Raw genomic sequence first — 27,940 nt, 5'->3', positions numbered from 1 at the left:
TGTAGGGCACTACTTTTAAAAAGGCACTATGACATGGTCTACACTATGGGCTTAATGTGCTGGGGAACTGGAGTTATAAAAGAGTTAAGTTGAACTCTTGAATGATGAAAGTGAATCCCACCTGTGACTCCAGTAGGGATGGGCTGTGGTAACATATAGCCATCTATCAGATAACTGTTTCCAGCTTTGGAAGTTATGCTTTGTAGTTGCTCCAATTGTGCTCCTGGTTTTATCCCATACGAATAGATCTCAACTCCCCTTTGCACTAGAGCCTTTGCAGTGTTTTGCCACATTTGGCCATGGTGAGTCATAGATGGCCATTCACCGGCTGTAAACACTACCAAAACCTAAAATCATTATGAGAGTACACAGTAGTTAGAAAGGCAAGTGTCACCAGAGAGCATGACTATGATAAGTGGAGAAATTAGGGCCCCGTTCGATGCAGTTTGCATGGAACACTTCATCTGGTGTGTGGATTTGGTTTGCAATTAGCATCCCCAGTGGCAGCTATGGCTCAAATGGGCAGATTTTGAGAGCTTGTTAAAGGGAGCTGGTCTTTATATACCAGGCATAGACCCCCAAGTTTAAATTAAGGTTTGGGTGTTAAATTGGGTATTTTACTGTTAAAATAATCCCAAACCTGACATAAGACTAGAATGTTCTTATTCAGGTGAAAAAGTGAAAGATTCTAAAAAATTAAAACTTAAAAGCCACTGTGGGTGTTCTTGTCCAGAGCCCGTCTATTGGAGATGCAGAACATACCAGGAAAGTGCCAATAGCATAGTTTTGTTTTGGTCTTTCTTTGCTAATTTGTTGTCGTTTGTTTTGTTTTACCTGACGGGCATCTTTTCTGGCTCCAGCATGAGAACCAAACAAGCCACTGGAAACAGTTTCAAGTCCCAAGTCGATTCTCCTGTCATTTCCTCCTTGTTGTCTCAGTTCATCAATTGCTTGCCAGATACGACCTTTATTGTAGTCTGGGCTGCTTGACTTAGGGAAGGACAAGTCAACACTGCTGCTTGATGCAAATGTCACAATGCCAACATGATCACCATCGGGAGAGATGTTCCTGGTTCGCACATAACCCTTCAACAGGCCCTGCATTTTGCTCCAATCAACAGCAGAGGAGGAGTCTACTAACAGGCCAAGGTCCATGGGAGGATCATACTCTGCAAAAAAAAATCAAAGAAAAAGACACCTGAGTTCTACTTTATAAAGCCATTGACACACTGGCGAATATAGCACACTAAGGGTAAACTGAAGACTACAGACAGAGGGTAAACTTAAGCAAACCAAAGTAATTAGATGGGCCCCAGTTTGGCTAAGTCTTCAATCTACAGTCCACACGGAACAGTGATGTAACATTCACAACTATATATTTTTTTTGGGAGGGTCATACTCTTAAATAAACACTTTAGTTCTACTTAGCAATACCCTACACAAACTGACCAGTTGAAAATGGAGAATTCAAACTAAAGATTGATGGGCCCTAACTGGATTACATCTGCAATCTGCAGGCTATAATGATGAGCAACATACAGTTTAATGCTAAGTTGTTGAGAAGATTACATAGTCGCTGAGTTGAGAAATAATTGCCATCTTCAAATGAGAACACAAGAATAAGACAACTATGACCCTTGAATTTCAAGGTAGCTACATATCAGAGACCCTTGTTCCACCATACCATTGATCAGGTACTAGAAACCACATTGGTGTGATAGAGGATGGTAGGGAGCTTTAGCAATAACAACAGCAACAAGAACGTCTAAAAAGCAAAAGACTTGCTAACCAAAACAAAAACTCTGCATGTCCATAACACTTTTTGGTAAATTTCTTTGCCATCACTGCACGATTAGGACGTGAAATTTCCTGATGGGACGTTTTATGGAGGACATAAACACATAACAACAAATTTTTCTTTCTCTTTCTAAAGTTGTGAACTTAGAATGGTATCAAATGTTTTAGTTCTAACCTCTGTACGTACTTATCATTGTCAAACTTGGTACTGTTTTTGTTACACAAAAAAAATTTTTTTATATTAAATATAAACATCCACAATTACTACTTGGGAAAGAAATGCTCCGTCACAATTAAACACCTCCAGTGAATAAATGCTTATACCAAGGTACTGAGTTTGTAATCAATGTTCCAGGCATTTATTCAAAGCAATAGTGTATCTTACAAAAGCCATTTATAAAACCATAAAGAAGCTCAAAATACCACTAGTTAAGGTATTGAAGTGGAAAGTTAAGCTGCCCCCTCCCCCTGTCATCATTTTGTACTTACTTCCTTGGATGGACTGTAATAGCCTTAGTTTAACATTGTCTAAATCATCATATGAGTTCGGCAGGAACCAATATCTCCTTCCAGAAGCAACATCACTCATTTGGCTTGCAGTGGTATCTGGGCCTACACCCACAGAATACACTTCAATGCCTCTGCCCTTGATTGACGTTAACACTCTAGTTCTGTATAGTTTTGAGTCACTGTCATCTTGCCATGCTCCACCAGTCATCACAACAAGGATCTGATTGAAAATTAGATTAGAAAACAATATTTGAGTCACAGAATAAAGTCAATGAACACCTGAAAATCATAAGAAGGGACACTTTTCTGGCCCAGGCCATTTTGGCCCTTTCTGCTTTTACACTGGGTTGTCAAAAGCTAATTTTTAGAAAAGTAATGTTGAAAGCAGCTAATATAGTGACAAAGACAAAGATAGGACATGCTAAGCCCAGAAAGAAAGAAAGAGTGCTCAAAAAGGAAATGTCTTGTTTCCATGACACAAGTCAAATCAATGACCTTTACATGCAAGCACATTTTTTATGATAAATTAAGGAGGATGCTAAATTTTGAGCTAAGAAAAATAATAACGATGTTATCTTTATCAAATCACAAACAATTTGGGACTTGCATGGTTAAAATCTGGCTCCCAACAGGAATTGAACCAATGAAACAGAAGTTACAAACACCAACTGGATAGTCCAGCCAGCGAACCACACACCTACCAATCTGCATCCTTTAAACACTCACTGAGCTACACTGGTGGCCAGCCTGGAGTGTACTTGACATGTTTCATGTACACAGCTTTACTCAATACTGTCAAACGCAACTGACAAGTGGACTGTTTACAGACAAATTAATCCAATTATAATTGGATGAAATCGACAATGTGGCAGCTGATAACTGTAATAGGGAGAACTGCAAGTTAGGAATGTACACATCACACATACCTTTCTTGCCCCCTCTCTTGCCCCTGCTCTAACAGAAAGCACGTAGCTAGTCATATCAAGGCCTTGATTGAGATTCCTCTCATCTCCACCCAGTTGTGTAATCTTGTCTATCAACTGTCCTGCACCAGCCTTGCTGTATCCATTGTGGCCATGTGTGTCAAAATCAAAGCCAAGAGATGCTTTAGCAGCATAGGACATAAAAGCCACATGCCCTGCCTTCTGGGAGATGTCTAATGAGTCAATTATGCTCTTTATAAAGCTGCGAGTTTTGTTCCAGTTTACTGACGCAGAAGAATCAACTAAGAAGGCAATGTCTACAGGCTGTTCAACATAACCTGTGAGTGAGAGAAAAGATCACAATAAATGGTGCAGCAGTGCATAATTATTATTAGTCTTTTGGTAACTGTTTGCAAAGATTAACAAAGTGTTTAATTTTCACAATGAAGGTTAAGGGAGGCAGCATGGTGAAGAATAAAATGTGACAACTTGCAATCTTGAGGTCTGCTTTTCTGGGAAAAAAAAGATGATGCAAAGAACTACCTGGATTTTTCCAGGTCTGAATGGCATTCACGCCCAGGACAGTGCCGCTTTCAAGTCAGTGTCAGGAGTAACGCGAACCCATAAAGTTTAATGTGTGGAGAAATGTGATGTTATTTAGTGACTAAAATTGAATGATAGATGAATTTTTTCAGTCAGTGACACAGGCACAGTTAAAAAAAGTAAATCCACATTCTCCCAACAGGAGTCGAACCTATGACCTTCCAATTACTAGTTCAGACGCTCTACCGCTGAGCTACAAGAGACTTGTGGGAGCTAGGCCATTAAACTAGGTTCATGTGACTGCTAGGATTTAAATGTGTATGTGAAAGAAATGCAACGTCATGATCCTGTTTACTGCTAGCCAAGGATTTGAATGTCAGTGTGCGGTGTACATGAAAGAAATGAGATGTTATGTTTTAAGCCAACTGGTGAACGCTTAAATAAACAACAGGATTTGTCCATGTACATGAATAGCCAACTAAGCTTACCACCAGTTTGGACTCCTAAAGTGTCAGTTGGGAATCAGTTGGTAATACTCATTTCTGTCATTTTCAACGTTGCCATTCAGCAGTGCCTAACACTTTGCCCTTTCTTAAATAAAGTGATTTTATGAAGTACATCTAATTTATTCTTTTCCCCACAAGAACACCCACCTCCGTTGATTGCTTGAACCAGTTCTGGCATTCGGCCATCTGCAGCATCGTATGAATCAACCCTGAAGATATTCCTGTTGTATTGAATGACACCTTGAAGCTTGTCTTGTGATGGTGTAGAGCCAATCGAGAAAGAATACATGTCAACTGGAAGGTTCTTCAAATTATTTGCATGTAAATTCCACTGTGATTGATGATGAGGATTCCAGTCGCCCCCAGTCAGTAGAACTAGCACCTGCAATAAAGTAAGGCATGTAAGGAGGTAGTGTGACTATTACACTCAAACAAGCAGCACTTAAGAATTGGTTCATCAGTGCCTTCAATAACACTAAGTGTGAAACAAAACAGTTTGGGTGTGCTCTAACTGGGATAAATCCACATCCTAGCTAGATTGAATCCAAAAAAAAAGGGTGAAGTTGTAATTTTTTTCTAATATCCAGGAAGAAAAATTAATTCACAGTATCCAATCTTGAAACAGCTTCATCTGATAAATTGTAAATCCAGCACTTGTGCTTGTGATTACAGTGGCTTTGTTGTTAATATTGTTACGTTATTGGGATACTGCTGGGCTTTTCCCTAAGGATCAAGTGCAGCCCTTGGCATTGCTACAACATTGGCACAGAAATACATTAATCAAGGATACCTTTCTTGCAGTCGTCCTTGTACCACCAGCATCACTAAACAGATCATTATAAGCCACATCAAATGCCAGGTCAACTCGTCTTTCACCACCACCAAGTTGAGATATTTTGCTAATCAGTTGTTGAACACCATCAAGAGTATAAGATGCACCTTGAAGAGCATTAAATCCAAATGAAACAGATGCTCTGTCACCATACACAACAAACCCAACATGGGCTCTGTCTTGTGAGATATCAAATGATGCTAGCATGGATGTTACAAAACGCAGCATCTGGGACCAGTTGACACTGTCAGATGAATCTACCACAAATCCAAGGTCCAGTTGTTGAGGATTTGCTGCAGATGGCAAGATAAAAAGATAAAAATAAATAATCACAAAAACGGATATCTACACAGGACCTTGTTTGACCAGATAATAGAATATGAAAAAAAAATTAAAAAGTTGAATTGTTTGTTTCCCTTTCAACAGAGTATGTTTCTAAGATCAAGGGGTTCCCTTGCAGTATCTAAATTATGCAGTATTTCTGGTTGTTTCAAAAATGTTCAAATTTCTTAACATTGCATCCAGGTGTTGAAGTTCTGAGACCCACAGTCACTGTTTTGCATGCAATTAGGAAACCTTGCCACATTGTAAATTGTGCTTCACAACATTTCTATTTCCTAGTGAAACTCGTTACAAATAAAGCACAAAACAGACACAAACCTCCAAATGCAATCTGACTGATCATTTCAGGCCTGACACTTTCCATCTGGTCGGCACTGGAAGCTTCATAAACCTTAGAAGATGACCATGGTATGTCTTGAAAATAAGATTTACCAGTAAGATCAGCAGATAAAACCCCTGTAATATAGAGATCAATTCCCCTGCCTCTAAGCTGAGCAGCTGCTGACCTCCAGGCTGGACGATAGTAAGGATTCCAGCGACCAGCAGACAACACAATGAGAATCTGAAAACAGATGATCCAGAAGTATTAACTTCCAAAATTAGTCCAAGCATGTGCTTGTTGCATATGGAAATAATAGGATGGAAAATTCCATGAAATTTTGATGAAATTGTACGTAGAGTTGGCAGTCAGAAAAAAACAAAAACATTTAATGTAATTACTTCCAAATTGGACAAGCAGATGAAGTAGCAAATTAAGAAATAAAAACAACTAAATATATGAGGTGTATGTTAAAAGAATACCTTCAAAAACAAGTGCTAACATTTTAATGTTAGTGATAGTTGGGATGACTGCTCCGGTGTTTTGGCAGTTCAGCCAATGCAGGTCAGATTTAACCATAGGTGAGTTAAGGTCATCAATTCCTGTACAGTTGCCAAGTTTTGAAGTCTTAAGGTAATGGCTTCTAAGTTAAGTCATACCTGTCTGGCATCTGTCCTGGCCCCATATCGAGTGCTAAACAAGTCCCGGAGTGCTGTCTGTAAGGCAAGATCAATTCTTGCTTCCTTTTCTTTCTGTTGCTTCAGGCTACTAATTAGTCCATTTACTCCATCTCCTGTGTAATCAGCATCAAATGGGAAAGCAATCTTCGCATACTTGCTGAACACGATAAAACCAACATGTGTTCTGCTGGGGGAGATGTCAAAGGAGTTTGCCATTGCCTTGGCAAAGCCCAGCATGTTCTGCCAGTTGAGTACTCCACTTGATGCATCCATGATGAACCCCAGGTCCACTTGATAATCTGATAAGGGCATGCCAGATCAAAAAAAAATTAATAAATAGAAGTTTCATCAATGCTGATGTCACTTTGACAGCATTAAAACATATTACTGAGCACTTTGGTCAGAACAATGACACCAAAAGTTCTTGGGACACTGACCAGTTGACAATGTCATTATGAGGAGATCATTCTTTAATTTTCTAAGGCCCCTTTTCGTCCAGCAAATATATTTTGGAATACTTCTGGTGTGTTAACATGGACAAAAATCAACATTAACTTCAAGAAAGGAGGGAGGGGAGGAACAGAGATTATTGTCACCAACGAGGTGGAAAATCCCATCCAAAAATCTCTACATGTTGTACACCATATCAAAGCCTCCATCCACAATGGAAGCATTCTAAAACATTTGTGTTTTCAAAAGTCTGAAATCCTTTTCCTTGTTTATGCCCTGAGTGTAGCCTCACCACAGAGGCTGCATCCAAAGAACCCATAACCTTTCACATGAAACTGTTGAAAATGAACCTCAGTGTGAATAGAGGGTCACCAAGTCTACTCCATGACACTGTACATGTAAGTCCCTTTGAAAGGAAACAAAAGTTTTCATTTTCAAATGAAGGTGTATCCATGCAGATCAGGCCTCAGTGGTAAGAGTATCAGGTTTGACTCCCTGTAATTTTCCTTAGTGCCAATACATGACCAAACTGAACATTATTCATATTTCGCTTTATCAACCTATAGTTTGGTTTTGCATTTGAGCTTGTACATTGCAGTAGTAATCAAGCTGTTGGTTCCTTCACTGACTGAGAAGTTTGGAAAATGAACAGAAGGCTGTTAAATAATTTGCGGATTGCAGACCTAGAATGAATGGGTTCCACATTATGCCTGTCAGTACCGAAAAATTTTTTTACAGGTTTTTCTGGGTTATGTTGGCCAATTGCTATCGTTATTTATGTGTACCTGGATTGAAGTGGCGTCTAGTAAGCTCACTGAAAGCATAAGGGCGAACATAGTCTGCATAAGATGCAAGTGCTAGCACTTCAGCTTGTTTATAGCTCTGGCCAACTCCAACTGAATACATCTCAACACCTTCCTTTTGAAGTCTTTTTGCTGCAGGGGCTATGTTGCTATGACTAGGTCCTGGTGCTTGAGGTCCAGCAGTTATGATCAAAAGAATCTACAAAGGAAAAACAAATCTGATCACATTATCCACGAGGGCTACATCACACTAGGAACCCTTTCCTGTGTCTCTGAGGAAATAACAAATTATCATTAATTCATCCATCCAGCGCCAAACAGCACTCAAAATGGCAATCAAAGCAGTTGGGAGATTTAAGCACAGCTACCTGCACTGTTGGTCAGGTAAAGATGTAACTTTCAATTCTCCAAAACGTCCATTTGCAGCTGTATTATCTCATACAAGCATGGATACCATTTTCTATTTCTTAAACTTCATAATAATTATCTCCTACTTATAGAAATGTATCTAAAAGCCAGTGCAGTGTCACACAGTCACCACTGATATCATCATACATACCCTTCTAGAGCCTGGCCTCACTCCGCCTTTCGAACTAAAGAGATTTTCCCTGGCGAAGTCAACAGCATTATCAATTCTTCTGTCATTACCAGGTTGACGATGAAGCGAGCTTATGAGTCCTTTATATCTGTCTTTGTTGATGTTTGAACCCCACAGAAAGTTGAAGTTAATATGCATGTGGGGAACAGAGGCATAACTCATGATTCCAACTTTTGTTCCATAAGGTGCTGGGGAGATGTCTTGCAGATTGTCAATAACATTGCGCATAAACAACAACATGTGCTGCCAGTTCTGGTCACTTATGTCTGGAGCAGAGTCAGCTAAGAAGCCAAAATCCAATGGTCTTCTGTGTGCTACAAGAAAGAGAAGCAAACAAAAATCAGATTAAACAATCTCAATGGTCAAGATACTGAACAGGAGCTGGGTTGATACCAAGAGCTTGTCTCACACCAGCAATTTCCTGGAGATTGAACTCCTGTCAAATTGGTCTATTCTTCTCCTTTTAGCATGCTTTTGAAAACCATTTTGAATCAATAAAACGATAAGATTGCAAATGGTACAATGCGGATGCCCCAGAGTGCATCTAAAGGCTGTGTAGGAGTCAAAGTGGAAACACCAAACTAACATCATTTGAGCTTACATGGAGGGCAAGTAATTGTTCCTCTTGATCTTGTGCCATTGATTTCAACGCCCTGAGCCTCAACACACCAGCAATCCTGCCTGTCACACTGCATTGACTCATAATCACCATTTCGGCGACATCTTGGGATGTATGCTGTAGGCTGACGACTACTTACAGCCTCCCAGTATCTCTCCTGGCAAGGTTTGCGGTATCCAGCTGCAATACAAATCAATAAAGAAAGGAACATCAAAGACAGCTTCAACGGTGTCCAAAGCAGACATAGCCAATATCACTCTTTCCAAGAAGTTTTTTTTTCCAATGTAGAACTAACAAAGACATATTGGAGTGCCCTTAGCAAATCCAGGCAATCCACTCTAAGTCTGGATCCAATAAAGAGGTTACCAACTCACCTGAGTATGTACACCTGGGTTTTCCAGTCTCTATATAAGTTCTTGTATTGCTGATCTCCTGTCCATTTCTATTGACACAATAGCAGTATGAAACATAGCACTGCACAGGACTGTATGAGCCATCAGCTCGGCACCATGGGATGAATCGATTCATGGAGTTACTCCTCAAGGCATCCTGATATGATCTCCAACAGGCTGTTACTGGACCTCCTGTGCAAAAACAAAAAAGGAAAACATTGAAAAATATGTTTTAGGAAATGCTACTCAGCTGTTTGCACAAACATTGACAAATGAGACCAGTGTTTAATTTGTATCCTGAACAAAAGTAACCTTGTAGAACACCAAAAAGTGTATTTGATTTGATTAATGAATGAAAACCAGTTTAAGTACACAATTTTTGTAGTCTGCTGTGTTTAACGTAGTTAAATGCAATTTAACAGAATTAACAACAAAGAGCGCAAGTGTTGCTCCGTGACCATCGGTGTCTCTTTGGGCTCATGCGTCAGGATTCCACATGCTGATCAGGGCTGCAAATAACGGCCGGTCAACGGACAATGTCCGGTCAAAATTGGGTATTGACCGGACAAATCCTTGGATTGCCGGACACCTTGTCCGGTCCTTTACCGACTCGTTCAGAGAAATTTTAATTTTTAACTATTTGATAATCACGACGGACAACATTGTTTCCAAAAGAAAACAAAACAAATATAAAACTAGACAAATTAGTGGTCGAGAAATTCCCGGTAGTCGCAAATTTCCACGATCTCATCAAGTCGTACTCTTAAATAAAGTGACTGATTGTTTGATTGATTGAATGATCGGAAAACACCCTCACGAAGACTAATCTCGCTGCACCGAGAATACTCCACGTAGCATTTGTTACAAAGTGCGAAAAGCAAACAAACCATACGTTACTCAGTTCCAGCACACTCTGCAAAACATGCTTGGTTACTAAGCTTTCTGGTGATTTCATCACCCGATGCAACTCAAAAATGGAGCGTATAACACAAAAAGTGGAAGGATAAGGTTGTCTTAAAGGTATTCTAAATAGAAAAACGTCAGCGAGCGCAACAGTTGTACTTGGAATAAGACGCCATACATTTAATACAATTACGTACAGTGCTGCCGAATTTCGAAAACCCTAAAACGATATGGATTAAAGTTAAGTGTTTCTTGTTTATGTTTACATTTCAGTTAACTTCTTTTTTCAAATTAATTAAGAGATCGATTGAACCCTTCAGCTTTCATATATTCTGCACATTTTGCCAAAGTGTAATATTTAATTATAAGTGATTTTGCCAGATGTAAAGTAAAACGGACAATTGCGGTTGTATCTTGTGTAACCGTTCCACGTACTGAATGCGAGGCTGCTTCTGCAGTAAAAAGTAGTAAAACTATTAACTTGTAATTTTTATTGCCAAACCGACGTGGATTCAGTTGTTTTTTAGTTATAAAAGGATTACTGTGCAATTTGGGTTCACTATCGCAAGAGTTACGACTGTTAAAATTTGACCGGCCAAAAACGGGTGGTGTCCGAGCAAAAACATGTTTGACCGGACAACATGACCGGCGCTTGCCTGTTAGTTATTTGCAGCCCTGCTGATGAAATATACATACAACGTTCTTGCTGTTAGGCCAAGCAAAGCATTTGTGTGGCCGTTTTTTGACACCAGGAACCTTCTGTTTTTCCTATTTCGTTCCTTGGCGAGCTGTGGTCATCATATCATTTCTATGGTAAAAGTTATAATGGTTCTCTTCAATTTTTTCTCTTCTTTTTGACACCCTTTCATAATGAATGGTTCATCCTACAAAGAACAGCAAAACCGCCATGTTGCCATAGTCACTACCTTCCACATAAGCTTCCCTGTCAACCAGCTCGAGTGTTGTCTCATCCTCAGTAAAGTGGCTGTTTCTTCTTCAATAACCATATCTCAGGAGGCTCTCGCACAAGCCTTCTCCCAGGCTTTAGGGAATTGTCTACCACAAATTCTAGCTGCATTACAGGGTCAAAGAACACCTTCGAATCCCTCGCCTGTCATCACCTCCGCACCAACTCAAAACTTGCCTTCAATCTCAACTACTACAGAATCCATTGCCAGTCAGTCTCCCTTGTCATCCTTACCTGGTTAGGCCATCGGTAACATCCTCATTCTGTTGTTTATTTCTACCTACTACATTTTAGTTAACCGTTCCCTGACGGCCTCCTCTTTCACAGGTGCGCCATCTTGGTTTGGTTCTCGTTGTGCCATGAGGCATCATCATCCTCCTCTGCTGTCACTTCTCTTGCATCGTATTTCCCATCTAGTTCATCACTGGCTTTCAGCTCTATGTCTTCTTTAAATAAGGCATTTGTGGTGGGGCCTGGTTACTCATTCCGGGAAAATGCCGGAAAGATGTATGAGATTCCCTTGGGTCAGTTTTTCGATTTAGCAAATCTGCTGCGAGAAAATTTGAAGTCTCAGGAATCGGAGCCCCAGACCTTCCTGGATGGCAAGCTTGTGATTGCCCCCTCCAAAAAAACGAGTTCAGAATATCACAGACATTGTGACTTGGGTCAAGGCTTTTTCCATCTACTCCTGGGTCCTCTGTAGTGCTCACCCCTCCTGAAGGCAGGATCAGACGCAATATGAGCTGCTTATCCTCAAAATAACCCAGCAGTTCTCTGGCATGCAAGGCCTGGCTGCATTAAGACAAGGCATTCCAGAAGGATGCAGCTGTCTCTGGTTTAGCTGACTGGCCCAGCATGAACCTGGGCCTTTATAATTTCCATACTTGTGCTTCCTCCCTTCAGACCAGCCAAGCCATTATGCTCCAGTCTTCTGCCACGAGTCCTACCACTATTTCATCTGCGCTTTGCCACTCCTGGAAAGATAGGACCTGTCAATAGCCATTTGGTTAATGCCGCTACCACCACTCCTGTGAAAAATGTGATGGTGAGCACCCATGTGTCAATTGTCCATTTCTTGCCCCAGAGTCCTCAACTCAGTGTGCACTGTCACTTCCTCCCTCCCGAAGCAAGCACCAATGTCTCTGATAAGGTGTTGCAAGACGCATTCAGGGGGGACCTTGTAAATAGTGTAAATACTTCCTGTTACTGTTCCGATACAGATGTTCTGTTTCCAGTTAATGTTACGGTTATCAGTTCCCTGATAGAGACTGAGCCATACAGTTCCAGTTCCTCAGTTAATTCTGGTTTTCCAGGTCAGGTAACCTCTTCTCACTCCCCGTTCATTAAAGAAAACCCACATCAGGATTTGGTTACTCCAATTAATGTTAATAAACTTTGGCAAGAACTGCATCATCACCCCAATCAAGCACAAGTGAGTTATGTGATGTCTGGTCTCCGTAATGGTTTTCATCTTGGCTTCAACCAAGCTTCAGTTTCTTTAAAGTCTGTCTCCCAAACATGTCATCAGCATCACAGCATCCTTCGGTAATGGATCTGTACCTCCGCATGGAGCTAGGCCATGTTGCAGGCCCCTTTGCAATAATCTCCTATTCCCCCACCTTCATGTCAGCCACTTCGAGGTGATTCTGAAAAAATACCAACCTGGCAAATGGCAAATCTAATATTGGACCTGTCCAGTCCCATTGGCCATAGTGTCAATGATGGTATTCCAAAGGACCCTGCATTCTTAGTGCAATACATGAAATTTAATGATGTCATTGACAGAATTATGGCTCATGGCAGGGGCACCCTCTTGGCAAAATTTGACGTGGAGAGTGCTTACTGCAATGATCCAGTGTACCCTGATGACCGTCCCCTGATAGGCATGCAGTGGTGTGGTGAATACTACATGGATTTGGCGCTTCCCTTCAGGCTACTTTTTGCTCTCTACATGTTCTCTTCATTTGTAGATTTACTGGAATGGATTCTCAAACATAATTACGCTATAAGGTTTTTACTAAACTATCTGGGATGACTTTCAGACCTTGGGCCCTCCGATGTCACCTGTCTGCCAGAACAACCTCGATACCTGTGTTCAGTTGTTTAAGCCAGATAAACTTGAGGGTCCATCTACCTGCTTGACCGTGCAAGCATAGAGCTGGACACTCCCTCTTCAGGCCCAGCTGCCACATGACAAGTTTCTCCGAATTGTTGCTGTTTTGGAATCATGGTCACTCAAGCAACATTGCACATGCAAAGGAGCTTGAATCTCTCACTGGCAACCTCCAGCAGGCTTGCGAGGTGATTCCTCGAGGTTGCACCTTTCTGCGATGCATGATTAATCTGTTGTCAGAGTTCCACCAGGAAGACCACCCAATTAGGCTTAACTGGGGTTTTTTACCTAGATCTGGCATGATGGCGCAAATTTTTCCATTCTCGGGACGGCGTAAGTTTCCTCCTCTCCCCACACTGGGCTCCTCCGCCATATTTTTAAGTTTCATCTGATGCAGTGGGAGCAGTAGGATATGGCGCCATCTTTGACAGGGAGTGGTTTGTAGGTAGGTGGTCCCCCTCTCAGCAGCCGCTTTCAAAAGCCTGTACAGAGCTGTTTCGTGTGCTAATTTAGCATCTTTATGGGGTCATTGCTGGTGTGTTCAGTTTTGTTCAGACAACACTGCGGTGGTGGCATGTCGCATTCGGGCACTTCAAAGGATGCTAACATGATGGTGCTCCTCCGTCATCTCTCCTTCACTGCTGTATCACTGCTGGTCCATTGCTCTCTTACAGATAAGGATGGGCACTGCCTTGGTTAGTACAGTAGGACCAGGTGGTTGCAGGGTTGCCATGGTTACCTATATTGTGGGCCCCCATCTGCAGGACAACCTCACTTCTAGATACCAGTTCCATAACTCATCAATAATTTTTTGTCAATGAGTTCAAACAAGATGTGCTAATTTATTCTAATTTAATTCCACAAGAATTTTACACCATCCCTTCTAGCAAGGCCCTGAGAACAGAGGAAACATCCCACATCCAGGACACCCTACAGATCAATGCATATCCCACCAAATTCATTGAAAATGCTGCTCAACCAAGGTCGGCCCACAAAACCACCATCCTGACCCTGTTGGCCTTGCTGTGGTACCCTATGTGCAAGGGGTATCACACAGGGTAAAATGCACACTGCAACAGTTCAACATAAAGATGGCTTTTAAGCCCATATGCACACTTCCTTTTGTCTTCAAAAAACCGAAGGACCGTCGACTGGAAGAAAGAATAGCAGGCATCGTTTACAGGGTTAAATGCAAAGACTGCAATTCCTCCTACGTTGGAGAAAGCAAACGGTGCTGGGCTTCGAGAGGAGTAGAGCCCGATCCCACGTGTGCCGCATTTAAAGAGTCGGCAATCTGACAACACGCCAAAAAAACCACACATGACATCCACCCACACTAGCACTACAGCAAAACTCTTGAAAGGAATTAATTAAACTAATTACAAGCGCAGAATTTTTCTTGAGTCTTTACACTCAAACATTGACAAGAACTCTGTTGACGAACGAATGGAGTTTCCTAAGGCATATGTGCCACTGTTAAGATTTCTTGCAAGATGTGAAGATATGAAGCAGCAATTTTGAATTTCAGGTTCATTGTCCCCCGAAGAAGAACCAGAGATACGGTTCAAAAATTTGGGAAACTTTTTAAGTTTTTTAGATCAGTTTTAAGCCTCCTTTTTAACAATTTTAATCATGAACACTGATAGCGAAAAGAGCAACGAATTTTATGCCTTTATGTTATAATTTTACCACTCTAGCTAGTCAAAAATATTGGGCATTTAATTAAATGTGATATAGATACTGTAACATATTCACCAACCAATCACTTGTGACACTTCACAGGGGTGCACATGTAGTTTTTCTTTAGCAGTTTAAGACTTACCCTTTCTTGGACACCTGATTGCACTGCTACTCCTAGTGCCAGGTATTTCATTACCATCCTCATCAACACACCAGCAGATGCCAAATTTCTGGCACTGCACTTCTTCATAGCTGCCATCTTTCTTACAGCGATATGTGAAAGTTACAGAGCTAAGTGATGGAAGAGATCTTTCCTGAAGTGCCTTTGATTGGCAGGGAGTCAGTCCTCCACCTGCAAGAAAATATATATTAATATCTATTGATAAATTCCCAGTAGACAAGAAGCAATTTAAGTCAGCATGCATGAGAGGGACCTACCTGCACCAATTATTGAAGACAAATCACAGTTTGCCTTTCTTCACCAATTTTTTGGGCAAGAAATTTTTAAAGTTACCATACAGAGTAAATTTGGTGCCTATGGCTTTGTCTTCCCTATAACTTATCCTCTAAATTTAAAACTGGATTGGTAGCAGTAGACAGGTCCTAAGGGACCACAGTTGATAGCTTGGCATTCCCCTTTAGTTTTAGAAAACAATCACAGACCAAATCAACTGTCCCTGCAACACATTCCATAATGAATGTTTACACAGGGGGGATTAATCAAAAGTTGCCCCACGACACTGTGTTCCCTTTTAATATCCTGTAAAACAGTACCTCGGACAACTGCCCTTGTCAAGGTATTTAACATGGTGGTGTTAACTAGGGACGCTATAAACACTGTGTACAGTGGACTACATTTAACTACTGAGGTTAACCAGATTGAAATCAGGACTCTTTAACTAAAGTTATACCAGTGCCTATCTAAACTACATTTAATTTTAACCCCTCACAGATATCCGTGTGTACTGCACAGCTCATGCTTTTACATGCAGCTGTAGTTTTCCTCGTTCCACCAAGTGTTCTTCTCAGAATGCTGAATGTATTCCTACACTGAAAGACCATTTTGCAATCTTTTACATGCAGCTGATTGATTTACCCAACTGATTACATGATTGAGTTTCCTGGACACCACTTCAAATACAAGTATCGTGTTCACAAACCCTTACCCTTTTCTGAGCACTGAGGCACTCCATTACTGCTATAGACGCGTGTGTCACTGATCTCTCTTCCATTCTGATCAACACAGAAGCAGTAAGAATCGTAGCACTGACGCCAGTAATATCCACCATCAGGTCGGCACCAGGGAATGTACTGTCCTGATACTGGATTCTTAGTTAACTCAATGTAACGTCTTTGGCAATCAGTGTAGTTAGGTTGGGTGGCTGTGGACAGACAGCATAATGACAGACATATAATGAGAGACTATTGCTGTTATGTACGCAACTTAAGCAGTTGCAAAAAGAAAGCCTGAAAAGGCTTGAATGGGATTTGAACCCATGACCTCTAGCTGTCGTACCAGTGCAGCACTCTATCAACTGAGCTATCAAGCCAAATGCAGGGAGCTGGTCATTATGTAAATCTGTAATATTCACATAAACATTCACACAAAATCAATTGAACAGTGCTTTCCAGCAGCATTGTTTAATATTCTATAAGTTTTTGAACTGGTGTGAAAGAGACTGTAAAGTGTGACCATTCAAATGTTCAAAGCACTGAATACTTTTCTGTGGCGTTCACTAATGTTTGTTTGTTGTTCTTGTGCCTTTAACGTTTGAGCCTGTGGATGAAAAGCTGCAGTGTAACCTTCAAAAATCTACTGAGCAGCGACTACCTGAGGTACTGTTTATCATGCTTTACAAGGTGGCTCTAGCTTTTGAGTCTGTGAATTTAGTTCTAAAGGTGACATTTGATGAAAGCTACTGATTGTGACCAGTACTTATCTGTGGTGCTGTTTATTATGTTGTAAAAGGTTGATCTAATTTTCAGTCTGCATAAATTTCTGAGGTATGACATTCAAGTAAAGGCTTCAGACGTTGTACAACCTGGTTCTGATGTTTTAAGTCTGTGAATGACATCCTTAAGAGTAATCATACCAATTCAAGTACAGTCTCCTTCACCTCTGAAGGCATATTAAGCTAATCAGTAAACAACATTTTCATACTGATTTGCAACTTGAAACGAACTTGCCTTACGTTGCCTCCTCCATCCATTAAAGATTCATTAACTATACCTGGATCGGGACATTGAAGATTCCCAGTTGTTCTTGTTCCTGGTATTTCTGATCCATCTTTGTCCACACACCAGCAGTGACCACTTTCCCCTTCACATTGTATGTTTTCAAAGCTGCCATCATCTTTGCACCTGGGGATGTAGCTCCCAACCTTGGGATTTTGAGTAGCCTTTTTGTATGCTTCTTGGCAGGGTGACAGTTTATCTGCAGTTAAAGGGTTAAATTTGGTTTTAAACAGGAAATCCTGGTATAAAAGGGCCAGCAGTGGCCTGGCCATTCTCACCTTCAATTGTCAATCAACCATCAGAGCATAAACAACTAACAAACAACTTTGCATCTTTTACTACAAGCCTTGCTGATAAATTGGCTTAGTTTTTGGAATAAATCCTGTCAACCAAAATTAGAAACTGATCTGTCTTATATTCCTGTGGTAATATCATAGGGCATTTTTTTCAAAGGATTTGTAAACACAGATGTTCTCGCCATCTTGATTTTTAATATTATTATTGTGAATACTGTAATTTTGACCATGAAAAAATGCATGTATTCTAGGATTGTCATTACCCTTGTAAAAATTTCAGCGAGATCTCGCCGAGATCTCGGTTATCTCGCCGAGATTGGCGAGATCTCGCCGAGTTAACCGAGATCTCGGCGAGATTTCAGTAATTCTCGGCGAGAATTTTAGCGGGCAAAAAATTTCTGCGAGATCTCGCCGAGATCGCGTTAATCTCGCCGAGGTAGGCGAGATCTCGCCGAGGTAACCGAGATCTCGGCGAGATTTCAGTAATTCTCGGCGTAATTTTTAGAGGGCAAAACTTTCAGCGAGATCTCGCCGAGATTGCGTTAATCTCGCCGAGGGAGGCGAGATCTCGGCGAGGTAACCGAGATCTCGGCGAGATTTTTAGAGAGCGAAAAACTTCAGCGAGATCTCGCCGAGATTGCGGTTGCGTCTTCCATCTCGGCGAGATTCGCGGCGAGATTTTTAGGGGCACCGAGACAGGCGAGATCTCGCCGAGACAAATGCGATCTCGGCGAGAAAACTAAAAATCTTGCCGAGACAACCACGATCGCGACAAGACACCGCGATCTTCGCCAGATTCGAAACGAAGACATGTGAACTCTTCAGTGGTAAGGATTAAGTTATGAGGTTGAATGAGTTAAAACTTCACCTTAACCCTCGGTGAAAATAATGTTTGCTTTCATTTTTTCATGCTATAACTGGAAATCGATGAGCTTTAATTATTAAATTGATTTAACTTGTTAGCCGAGATCGCGCTTCGGCAGATTAATATTAAGTGCGCGTCTTAAGATAAAAGTGAGAAGAACGCTGCTCACACCGGACGTTCGTTAACATACTTATTTACTATCATAAAATGAATTCATTGACCTGATAATCTTATCGTTTTATTGTCTAAATCTTTAACTCACCTTTTTAGGCGATTTTTGTCCCTCAAAAGGCGTTTCAGTTATGTCGTAATGCCTGCTGCGAACGATTTTTCGGTACAGGTAGCACAATTTTTGAAAACGCGTTCTTTCCCTTTTCATTACTGTCTTCAGTTGTCGACATTTTTTTATTGTGCTCTTTTCCCTCACAATCTGTCTCTCAATCCTCGTAAACAACTTGCCGTCTCCGCGGCTTGCCACTTGACAAATGGCGCGAAAATCCCCAACAACAACATGAATTGGGCGATGTGATTGGTTAATTCAATCACGCCACCCGGCGATGCTCGCGTAAGCTAAAAAAAAGTTTGACTTGAGGTTTGCGAGGCCACAAAAATTAATCTTGCAGAAAATATGAAAAGTTAAGCTTCATGACAAGTTAACCATTCGTTTATGGCTGGGAATCATGATAAAAGAACCTGTGGTCAACCGGAGAATAGCACACAAGGGATATGATGAGCACTGGTCAACAAAAATGATGCTGATTAAGTTAACAAACTACGGTATCCGAACTAACTAAACTAAACTGAACTGCACACTATGAACTCAGTCACCGCACGTTTTTTACGGAATACGGAATGTCCTGGATAATTAAGGTGCTGGAGAAGGAGGACTTAAAATTTGCTAAAGGGATGTTCAAGTTCGTTAAGCTATAAGCGTGTTAAGAATCAACTCAGTGGAAGTGACCATCAAGTTTGCGCGAGAATTGAGATTTTAATGGCTTTCTTCCACAGACTTGTATCACTTGATTGAGAAAGAGGTTAGTTTCTTATATTATTTATCCGTATTTCATCTTACTTAATAGCTTAAAGAAACACTGCGAGTAAAAGAGTTTGTTTAGAAATCGATAGAAGCTTTCACAAAGCGTAATTAGCTACACGAACGATTTTGTCTTTATAACTCGAAACCTCGAAGGTAAAATTTTTGAAATAAATTGTTGGTGATTCACAACTTCTATATTCGTTTTCAATTTGAAGCAGTTAGTTGGCATAATTCATTTACATCATAAGCTTACCGCTTAGTTTTGCTCTTTTGTCCAGATTTCCCAGCCGTAATGATTCAAATGATACGGTAGAAAGTAAGTGGTTGTTTAGGCCCAGTTCAGACGCCGAACTTTTCACGAGCCGAATTTAATTCAAATTAAGGTCGGTCCAAATCACGAAAATACCGCCTTTTGATTCAGACGCCGAACTTAATTAGACGAACTTAATTTACTTGAAGCAAAACCAATCGAAATGTAAGCGTTTTTTTTTTTTTTATTTTTAATTTTTTTATTTGAAATACGTTATAATAATTTATGCATTAGGTTCGGCTCATGAAAAGTTCGACGTCTGAATCAAAGCCGTTCCAAAGCCGAAATTCCCGGCTGAGCCAGGCGGGAAGAACGGCTGAGCCGTTCCAAATTGAAACAGCCGTTCTCAACTGATTCAGACGCCGAACTTTTCATGTACTTAATTCGAGGTATTAGGTTCGGCTCATGAAACGTTCGGCGTCTGAACCGGGCCTACTTACAGAAGTTATATATTCACTTTTTCGTGGAAAATGCTTAGGGGCGTCTTGAGAACGTAGTTCGGTTATGAGTATCCTTCCAATGTTATTCCGCCGATTAAGAATTTCAAACCAAAAAGCTTTACTTTCACGTCTGACGATCAAATTTTCAGTACACCGCTGCAGATGCTAGCTCGCCGAGATCTCGCCAGGGATTCCTCGCCGCATTTTTTTAGCCGTCTAAATTCTCATCTCACTGAGATCTCGCCACTAATCTCTCCGCGTTTTTGGCCGCCGAGATTTGGCGAGATCGGTGCGTTTTTAGCCGCCGAGATTTTCATCTCACCGAGATCTCACCACTAATCTCGGCGCGTTTTTGGCCGCCGAGATTTTCATCTCACCGAGATCTCGCCACTAATCTCGGCGCGTTTTTGGCCGCCGAGATTTGGCGAGATCTCGGCGCGTTATTGGCCGCCGAGATTTTCATCTCACCGAGATCTCACCACTTAAATCTCGGCGCGTTTTTGGCCGCCGAGATTTGGCGAGATCTCGGCGTGTTTTTGGCCGGCGAGATTTTCATCTCGCCGAGATCTCGCCACTAATCTCGGCGCGTTTTTGGCCGCCGAGATTTGGCGAGATCTCGGCGTGTTTTTGGCCAGGGAGATTTTCATCTCGCCACTAATCTCGGCGCGTTTTTGGCCGAGATCTCATCGAGATGAAAATCTCGGCGGCCAAAAACGCGCCGAGATTAGTGGCGAGATCTCGGCCGAGATCGCGGCGAGATAAAAATCTCGGCGGCCAAAAACGCGCCGAGATCTCGGCCGCGATCTCGGCCGAGATCTCGGAAAAATTTTCGCAAGGGTAGTACATGTATACTGCTTATAACAACATTACACTATCTAAACTGGACTTGGGAATGTGAAAGTTACAAAGTTTAACATGATTACCATACCCATTTGCCAACAGATAAAGAATTAAACCTACATGGTTCTTTGCAGACTGGATTGCCAGATGCAACAGGAGTTTTTGTCCCTATAATCTCATTTCCATCTTTGTCCACGCAGTAACAAACAGATCCACTACACTGTACATCAGCATAGCTGCCATCAAGGTTACATCGTGGTGTGAAGCTTCCAGGCACAGGATTTTTTGTGGCTGCTAGGTATTCTTTCTGGCACTTGGTGGACTCCTTTTCCTCTGTTGGATAGATATTGATGTGATAGCAACAAAAAGCTACAACATAGTGATATCATGAGATTATGATATGGTCGATTCAAAACTATCCAGAGGGAGTGAAACAGTTACAACAAAACTTAGGATATTGGAATCTTGGACATGCTAGTACCGGAGTTTATCTCAAATGATGATTTCAAGTTATAAGAAAATTGGGTCTTGTAATTCTTCATCTTGCTTTGTTTTCCCAAGACCTGTGAACCAATGGTCATCTCCCTATGCTGTCTAACACAGCCATGGAATAACATTATTATTACATTATTGTAAAAATTTAAAATTATTACAATTTAATTATTTTCTTCTTCCAACCACCAACCCATTCAGTTATTGATTACTCTCATTAAAACGTTTCCATGACGCCCAGGCCTGGAAATCTCTACAACAGCCTGTAAATTCCGTATAAAGCTGGCAGTGACAGAAAAGGCTACTGTGTTAGTTTTATTATCAGAAATTAAAATAACCTGGAACAAAGTAAAACAAAAATCAAACTAAAAAACATTTTTCCACGGGAAGGAGCATGTGTACCAAAATATAATCCATATAGGCATGTGCCTACAATCTTGGACAGATCAAATGAAAAAATTAAGACCACCCCTCCCCCCATTTCAATGACGGAAAAATGGCACATTTTGCTTTGCGCACAAATTCATCATTGATTTTGGGGGCAGGGGGGGTTAATTTTTCATTTTAATCTGTCCAAGATTGTAGCTTTTGATAAAATCTTGGTCCAAATTTTGGCATCATTTTTCCTTCTGGTTTCTACTGGATATACAGCTGTACTTGCTCTGGGCTGGCAATAAGGATTTTCACTGGCTATTATGAATGTGAACCCTGGCTACTTTGACAGAAAAACAAAGCATTTTACATCACTAAGGAAAGAGAATCTGTGGCTACACTATGCTTTCACTGCCCACCCCACCCATTTCAAAACTTAGTGACAGCCCTCTTTTCTACTAAAACCTTGCGAATGTTTAAATGTATCCATGTTAGATCTCTTTTTATCTTCAAAAAAATTGATAGAGCAAGATCTAATGACCAAATTATAACATTCTACATTACGGTCTGAAATAGAGTCAGGATTTGGAGAACCAACCCCTGTGTGAGCATCCCCCCCTCCCTCCCCCCTCCCCTCCACCTGCACAAGAAAATTTGACATGAGAATTTACCTTTGCATGCTTTTCTTTGCAATTCCTCTATCAATGGCCTTAGCTCTTTAAATGACCCTACTGTCATAACTTTTTTAGGATCAGAAGCTATGGTCTCGAGATCTGTTCTGTTTACATTTTTCCCCACACCAATAGACCAAATATCTACTCCCTTGTCTTTCAGTGGCTGAGATGCTTTGGCTAGTGGAATGTAAGGTCCCTTTTTGCCATTTCTTGTTTGGGCTCCATCAGTTATCATAAAACAGACCTGAAACAGAAGTGCAGTCAGTACATTTATGATGTGAAACGTTAATTCTGTACATACAGTCATGTGAATTAAGGAATATAATACATTATTTACTGTAGATTGAATTAAATTCTTTTAGGAACCTGGCAAAGGGGTAAGGTAGTTCAAAGAGCAGATAACTTTATCCAGTGGAATACTCCCTATCAAGCATATAAAATGTACTCCAACTAGGTAATTTTAATTTATTTCAATCATTTATTTGTTAGGAGGACAGTGACAATGGTGATTCAGCCGTTGGTTCTGATGGAGATCTTAATAAATAGACTACAGTCAAACCTCTTTATTACGGACACCAAGGGGACAGGAATAAGTGTCCGCATTAAAGAGATGTCCGTTTTAGAGAGGTAGGCTTTATATGGATTTCGGTCTCTCAGGGACCAAGTGAACTGTCCGTTATATAGAGGTGTCCATATTATAGAGGTGTCCGTAAGGAGAGGTTCCACTGTACTTTAATGTTTGAGAGCTTTGAAACAACATTAGCAACACTAGATTTACAGTATCTGCTATTCCATTAACATGCAACTGAAAATAATTTTTCTATCTTCCATAAAGCTGTATGATACATGTACTTTAAAATACTTATGGCCAAAAAATTAACGATCTCTACACTGTACCTATCATAAAGTATTTCAAGAAATAACTAGAGTTATACTCATCCAGGACTAGAAGACTGCTTACATGTATCTGGTCTCAGGAACACTGAAAACAGCATTTTGAGGATAAAGTTTAAAACATTTCTCTGTGTAGCATTGCCCCGAACATGCTTGGACCTTTGCATTCACCTCACAGCCCATGGAGTGAACTTTCCTATCTGGTGCTTTTCAAGCTAGATGTGGTACCCTCCAATACTGCCAGAAACCCCATGTATTCCTCTTGAAAACAAATTTATAATTGTTTTTAAAAACAATCATCTCTGGACATTATGTCTGATCAAATTAGGATTGTTGGACATAAGCTAATTTCAGTTAGCCAGACCAAAGACCTACTGTTAGTTACAGCCATGTGATATTTCCATTACCTTACGCACTGCCTGCCTCATTCCACCCCTCTCACTAAAAATCTCCTTGTTGGCAAGCACCAAAGCTCTGTCAATATATGTATATCCTCTCTGGTGCTTTATCCTGTCCACAAGCTTGTTCAGCTCCACTGGGTTAAGTTTGTCGCCTGTAAGAGTGTTGAATCTAAAGTCTACCACCGCATAAGATGAATATGAGATTGAAGCAACATGAGATCCACTGGGAGAGACGTTGAATGCCTCTACTGAGCTCTTGACAAAGTCAAGCAACAACTTCCAATTTCGACGACTTATACTTCCAGAAGAATCAAGCAGGAATGCCACATCTACAATGGATTTGCATGTTTTTCCTGAATGCAAAAAAAAGATGCACAGATAAAATTATAATTTAACAAATGAAAGGATCCACATGAAGTGTTACCACAGAATTAAAAAAAATGGCTGCCGTTAGTTTCAGAATGAGCAGGCCTTTAGGGGGCCCAACTTTCAGATAGCTGTTACTTTCAGGAAGCTAAAAATTACATGTCTGAGTACATCAAGCCGTGGAATTTAATTCTCAGAGCACTTTCTCATAATTTGTTTGGCATTTTTGTAAAAGTACACTAACTGAGATGTTTCATCTGGTTGTGCTCTAGCAAACACAGTTTAAGGCACTCTATACAGAGTTTTAATTTATGAATTTTAATTTTAAAAGTGTTTGTTCCAGTTTGAATCACTTCCATTTACTTTGTCTTGGAGATGGACCATTAATTTCAGGGGGAAATTACAGTACTTTTGGCTGAATTTGGCTGCAACAACTTATCAAACCCTAGTGTTGCAGCTTCATCCCCTCAGTTGGTTGCTCCTTTTTAACTCATGAATGCACACATGCGCAATGAACGAGTCATCATAATGTGGGGCAAATGTCACTCGGTTGTTCAACTTTCAAATATTGGCATACCAACCACTCCAAAGACTCCAAAATATTTTTAAAATTTAAACTTTCTTAAAAAATACAAAACTATTCAAGCAGCTCAATCTTGCTGATCTAAGCGGTGTATGATGTGGAATAAATGAGGCTTCTTAATAAGCCTTCATGGATTTGTTGTTAAATACAATTTATATTTTGAGTTCTGGGCCACCAAACATAATGCGAACAATGTTTTACACCTTTCAGGTCACACTTCATTCCCGCATGGCGTCCACAAATCCTTAGTTGATAGAGTGTAGTTTAAGATGCGAGTACTGCTTTATGCTTACCACTACTCACTTCTGCATTCATGAGTTGGCTCACAGGAGCCTCTGATTAAGTCATGTTACCAACTAATTTGTACCACTGTAAGTTTATTTCTTGACTTGGTGATTCACTCAAAGCAAGGAATAAGTAGTTTAAAGGTTTAGTTGACTGCCTTTCACAAGGATTTTGAGTGCTGTGATTGTGATCAGCAAAGATTGCAATCAATTATGCAAGTATTAACCATCAATGAATTTGCGTGAAATAATTACTGAACCCCCAAATTTAATTTAACTACCTTAACATTTCCATTTTTCAAAATCTCCTTAAAAATTTGCACTTCTACACACCCCTTCTTTTTCTTGTTAACACTCAAAAATCACCACATTTATGTGAGTGTATGTACTACAGACCAATGATAGCATTTTTGTATTGCATGAAACCAGAAGGATAAAAGGTTCAAAGACAAAAATTTTACGATTCAGCATATTGCCCCCTTCCAGGAATGAAAGCTAGAATTTAAAAAGAATAAAAGATCATCATGCCTTTGATGACTGGTTCTGCACATATACGTCCACAAGACTGTTCACAACATTTTAGGTCTCCATCACAATCATGGTCCACAGAGCACTCACTGCTGCAGTCTGACCTGTCATCAATTGGTGCTGGACATGTACCCATTTTGGCTGAAATACAAAGCAACACAATCACAATCATTATTTAACAGCACAGTAGTAGCTAACAAGAGAAGTGACAGGAATTGCAACAAAAAATACCGAGTCTGCAGGCATCCAGGCTATAAACCACTCAATTGCTAAGATAAAAGCCAAAGTTTGAGTCACTCACACACAGCACTCCCAGTTCCCAAGACCAGTCGTCTTTTCAAATCATAGCAGGTAATTCTTACAAATGTTGTATCTTTTAGTCAAAGACCCTACAGCCTTTAACACCCCTCCCCTTCCCCACTCCAATGTTTTATGTCCTCTACTCCCAATATCAATAACTATAAAATTATAAAAAGTTGTTGATGCATAGTATAATCCCAAAGGACAGGTTTGGTACACTTCTTCCTGTCTTCCTTCTTTCCTCGCAGAAAAAAGAATCATGGTTATTCCCATTAAGATTCTACTGTAATCAAATTATTTTTCCCACTTTCTTCCCCACTTTCTCCCAGATCAAGCAACCCCCCTTTTCCCACTTTCTCCCTTCTTCCAAAATCCCCCACATCAGACCATTTCCTGGCTCCTATCTCTCTATCGACTTCTTCTCCCCTTTAGCAGCAAGTAATAATGAAAGAAAGAAATCAGTTTAATTATTTAAGGGCATTTTTTTTCTCCTCAGTTACTGCCCCCTTTCCTCCTTTTCCATCTGCACTGGTATCCCTATCCCCTCCCCCCACCCTACCCCCCCCCCTACTTGCCTAATTAATTATTTCATAAATTAAAGATGTTCTGGTCACCTGGTAAGACAGGTTTGACACATGCTTTCCTGCAGCTCCCAGAACAGCACTCAACTGAGCAGCACTTTGTTCCATCCACACAGTCATCATCTGATGAACATTCAGAGGCAGAGCTATGCTGTACACAGCTCGACGACATTTTGGCCACGGGACACACCCTGTTATCTGGGACATCTTGATAAAGGCAAAACACAAAAAATGGAAGAAATGTTTTAAAGGCAGACCGTGCAAGAGGGGAACAAAACATTTAAAAGTTTCCCAGTTTTTAAACATATGCAGTATTAGTACCAACATAATCATTACTGTTTCTATATTCAAACAACATTGAAAAGTGATTCAAAAAGTAATGCAAATAAATTTAACCATGGTAACCGCAAAACAATTTTTTAAAGAAATTTTCTCCGTAAGGTCACTTGCACCCTTTGAATGCATGTGTGCTTTAACACAAACTGCAAGGCGGATGCTACGTGAAAGAGTTGACTTTGCGAGACAACAACGCGACAGAAACCGACAAAACAGGGCTGCAACCCTGGACAGCTGTTTCGTTCTTATTGGAACTCGTCAGCACGGTGTAGCAGTTCTATATGAAACCAGCAACGGAGCCAGCTCAAATAAAATGCAACAAAACCCATGTATTTTATTTGAGCTGGCTCTGTTGCTGGTTTCATATAGAACTGCTACACCATGCTGACGAGTTCCAATAAGAACGAAACAGCTGTCCACGGTTGCAGCCCTGTTTTGTCGGTTTCTGTCGCGTTGTTGTCTCGCAAAGTCAACTCTTTCACGTAGTATCAGCCTTGCAGTTTGTGTTACAGTTTATTTTTGGCTGATTAGGTCTCTTGTAGATCCTACGTCAACTGGCAGCATTATCGTTCGCGGTCCTTTGCAGTTTTCACGTCTACTGTGTGCTTTAGTTGTATTTTAGTTGTTGTTGTTGTTGTTTTGGTGCAAAGTTATTATGTTGTCTTTTTTTTTCATTCAGCAATCATGGTCTACAAGTGTATTTGCAGTATTTAATTATCAACAAATTGGGTGTATAGGGTAATAATGATATGATCACAAGAGAATAACCAAAATCCAGACCTAGGTGTACTGCAAGTTCTGCTTTCAAGGAAGTTCTTCAAATAAGTCAAAAGCATGAGGAGGTGTAATGCAAGATGGATGAAATAAAATTTGATGATTACAGGGGCAATGGTAGGGTTGAGTGTCAGCATGTGGGATAGTGGGTGAGGAATTTTATAAGGGGGAGAGTACTGGATATTCAGTTACCCAAGCATACACTGTATTCAAGAAAAGTCATGATACAACATCATGACAAATTCTATTACGTAATATTCTTTTCGGATCAAGCATACAAAGTAATGGACAACTGGTGCTCATAAGGTCCTCGCCCAATCTAACTTAAGATTTACATTACTGACAATACACTGTAC

General features: G+C 40.5%; 1 protein-coding gene across 1 annotated transcript in view; it reads right to left on the bottom strand.

Annotated features, from left to right (window-relative positions):
* Positions 1 to 27,940, bottom strand: part of LOC146480090 (uncharacterized) — a gene marked incomplete at its 3' end in the record, with an annotated part of 176,502 nt that overhangs the window by 129,988 nt on the left and 18,574 nt on the right. Inside the window, exons 6-25 of the mRNA XM_085110092.1 lie at positions 26,508 to 26,681; positions 25,594 to 25,734; positions 23,839 to 24,185; positions 22,535 to 22,781; positions 21,120 to 21,332; positions 17,208 to 17,411; positions 16,144 to 16,359; positions 15,120 to 15,329; positions 9,297 to 9,506; positions 8,905 to 9,102; positions 8,265 to 8,617; positions 7,688 to 7,904; positions 6,432 to 6,751; positions 5,772 to 6,015; positions 5,070 to 5,404; positions 4,427 to 4,661; positions 3,234 to 3,568; positions 2,287 to 2,527; positions 835 to 1,169; positions 122 to 347 (exon numbers count right to left, since the gene is read on the bottom strand). Coding sequence (XP_084966218.1) covers positions 122 to 347; positions 835 to 1,169; positions 2,287 to 2,527; positions 3,234 to 3,568; positions 4,427 to 4,661; positions 5,070 to 5,404; positions 5,772 to 6,015; positions 6,432 to 6,751; positions 7,688 to 7,904; positions 8,265 to 8,617; positions 8,905 to 9,102; positions 9,297 to 9,506; positions 15,120 to 15,329; positions 16,144 to 16,359; positions 17,208 to 17,411; positions 21,120 to 21,332; positions 22,535 to 22,781; positions 23,839 to 24,185; positions 25,594 to 25,734; positions 26,508 to 26,681 — 5,001 coding nt within the window. The remainder of the gene's footprint in view (positions 1 to 121; positions 348 to 834; positions 1,170 to 2,286; positions 2,528 to 3,233; positions 3,569 to 4,426; positions 4,662 to 5,069; positions 5,405 to 5,771; positions 6,016 to 6,431; positions 6,752 to 7,687; positions 7,905 to 8,264; positions 8,618 to 8,904; positions 9,103 to 9,296; positions 9,507 to 15,119; positions 15,330 to 16,143; positions 16,360 to 17,207; positions 17,412 to 21,119; positions 21,333 to 22,534; positions 22,782 to 23,838; positions 24,186 to 25,593; positions 25,735 to 26,507; positions 26,682 to 27,940) is intronic.

The sequence above is a fragment of the Pavona decussata genome, unplaced genomic scaffold, assembly GCF_977016875.1.
Source record: "Pavona decussata unplaced genomic scaffold, jaPavDecu1.1 SCAFFOLD_56, whole genome shotgun sequence".
NCBI classification, from domain to species: Eukaryota; Metazoa; Cnidaria; class Anthozoa; order Scleractinia; family Agariciidae; genus Pavona; species Pavona decussata.
Note: the sequence above shows the minus strand (reverse complement) of the source record. Positions and strands in the feature narration are given on the sequence as shown.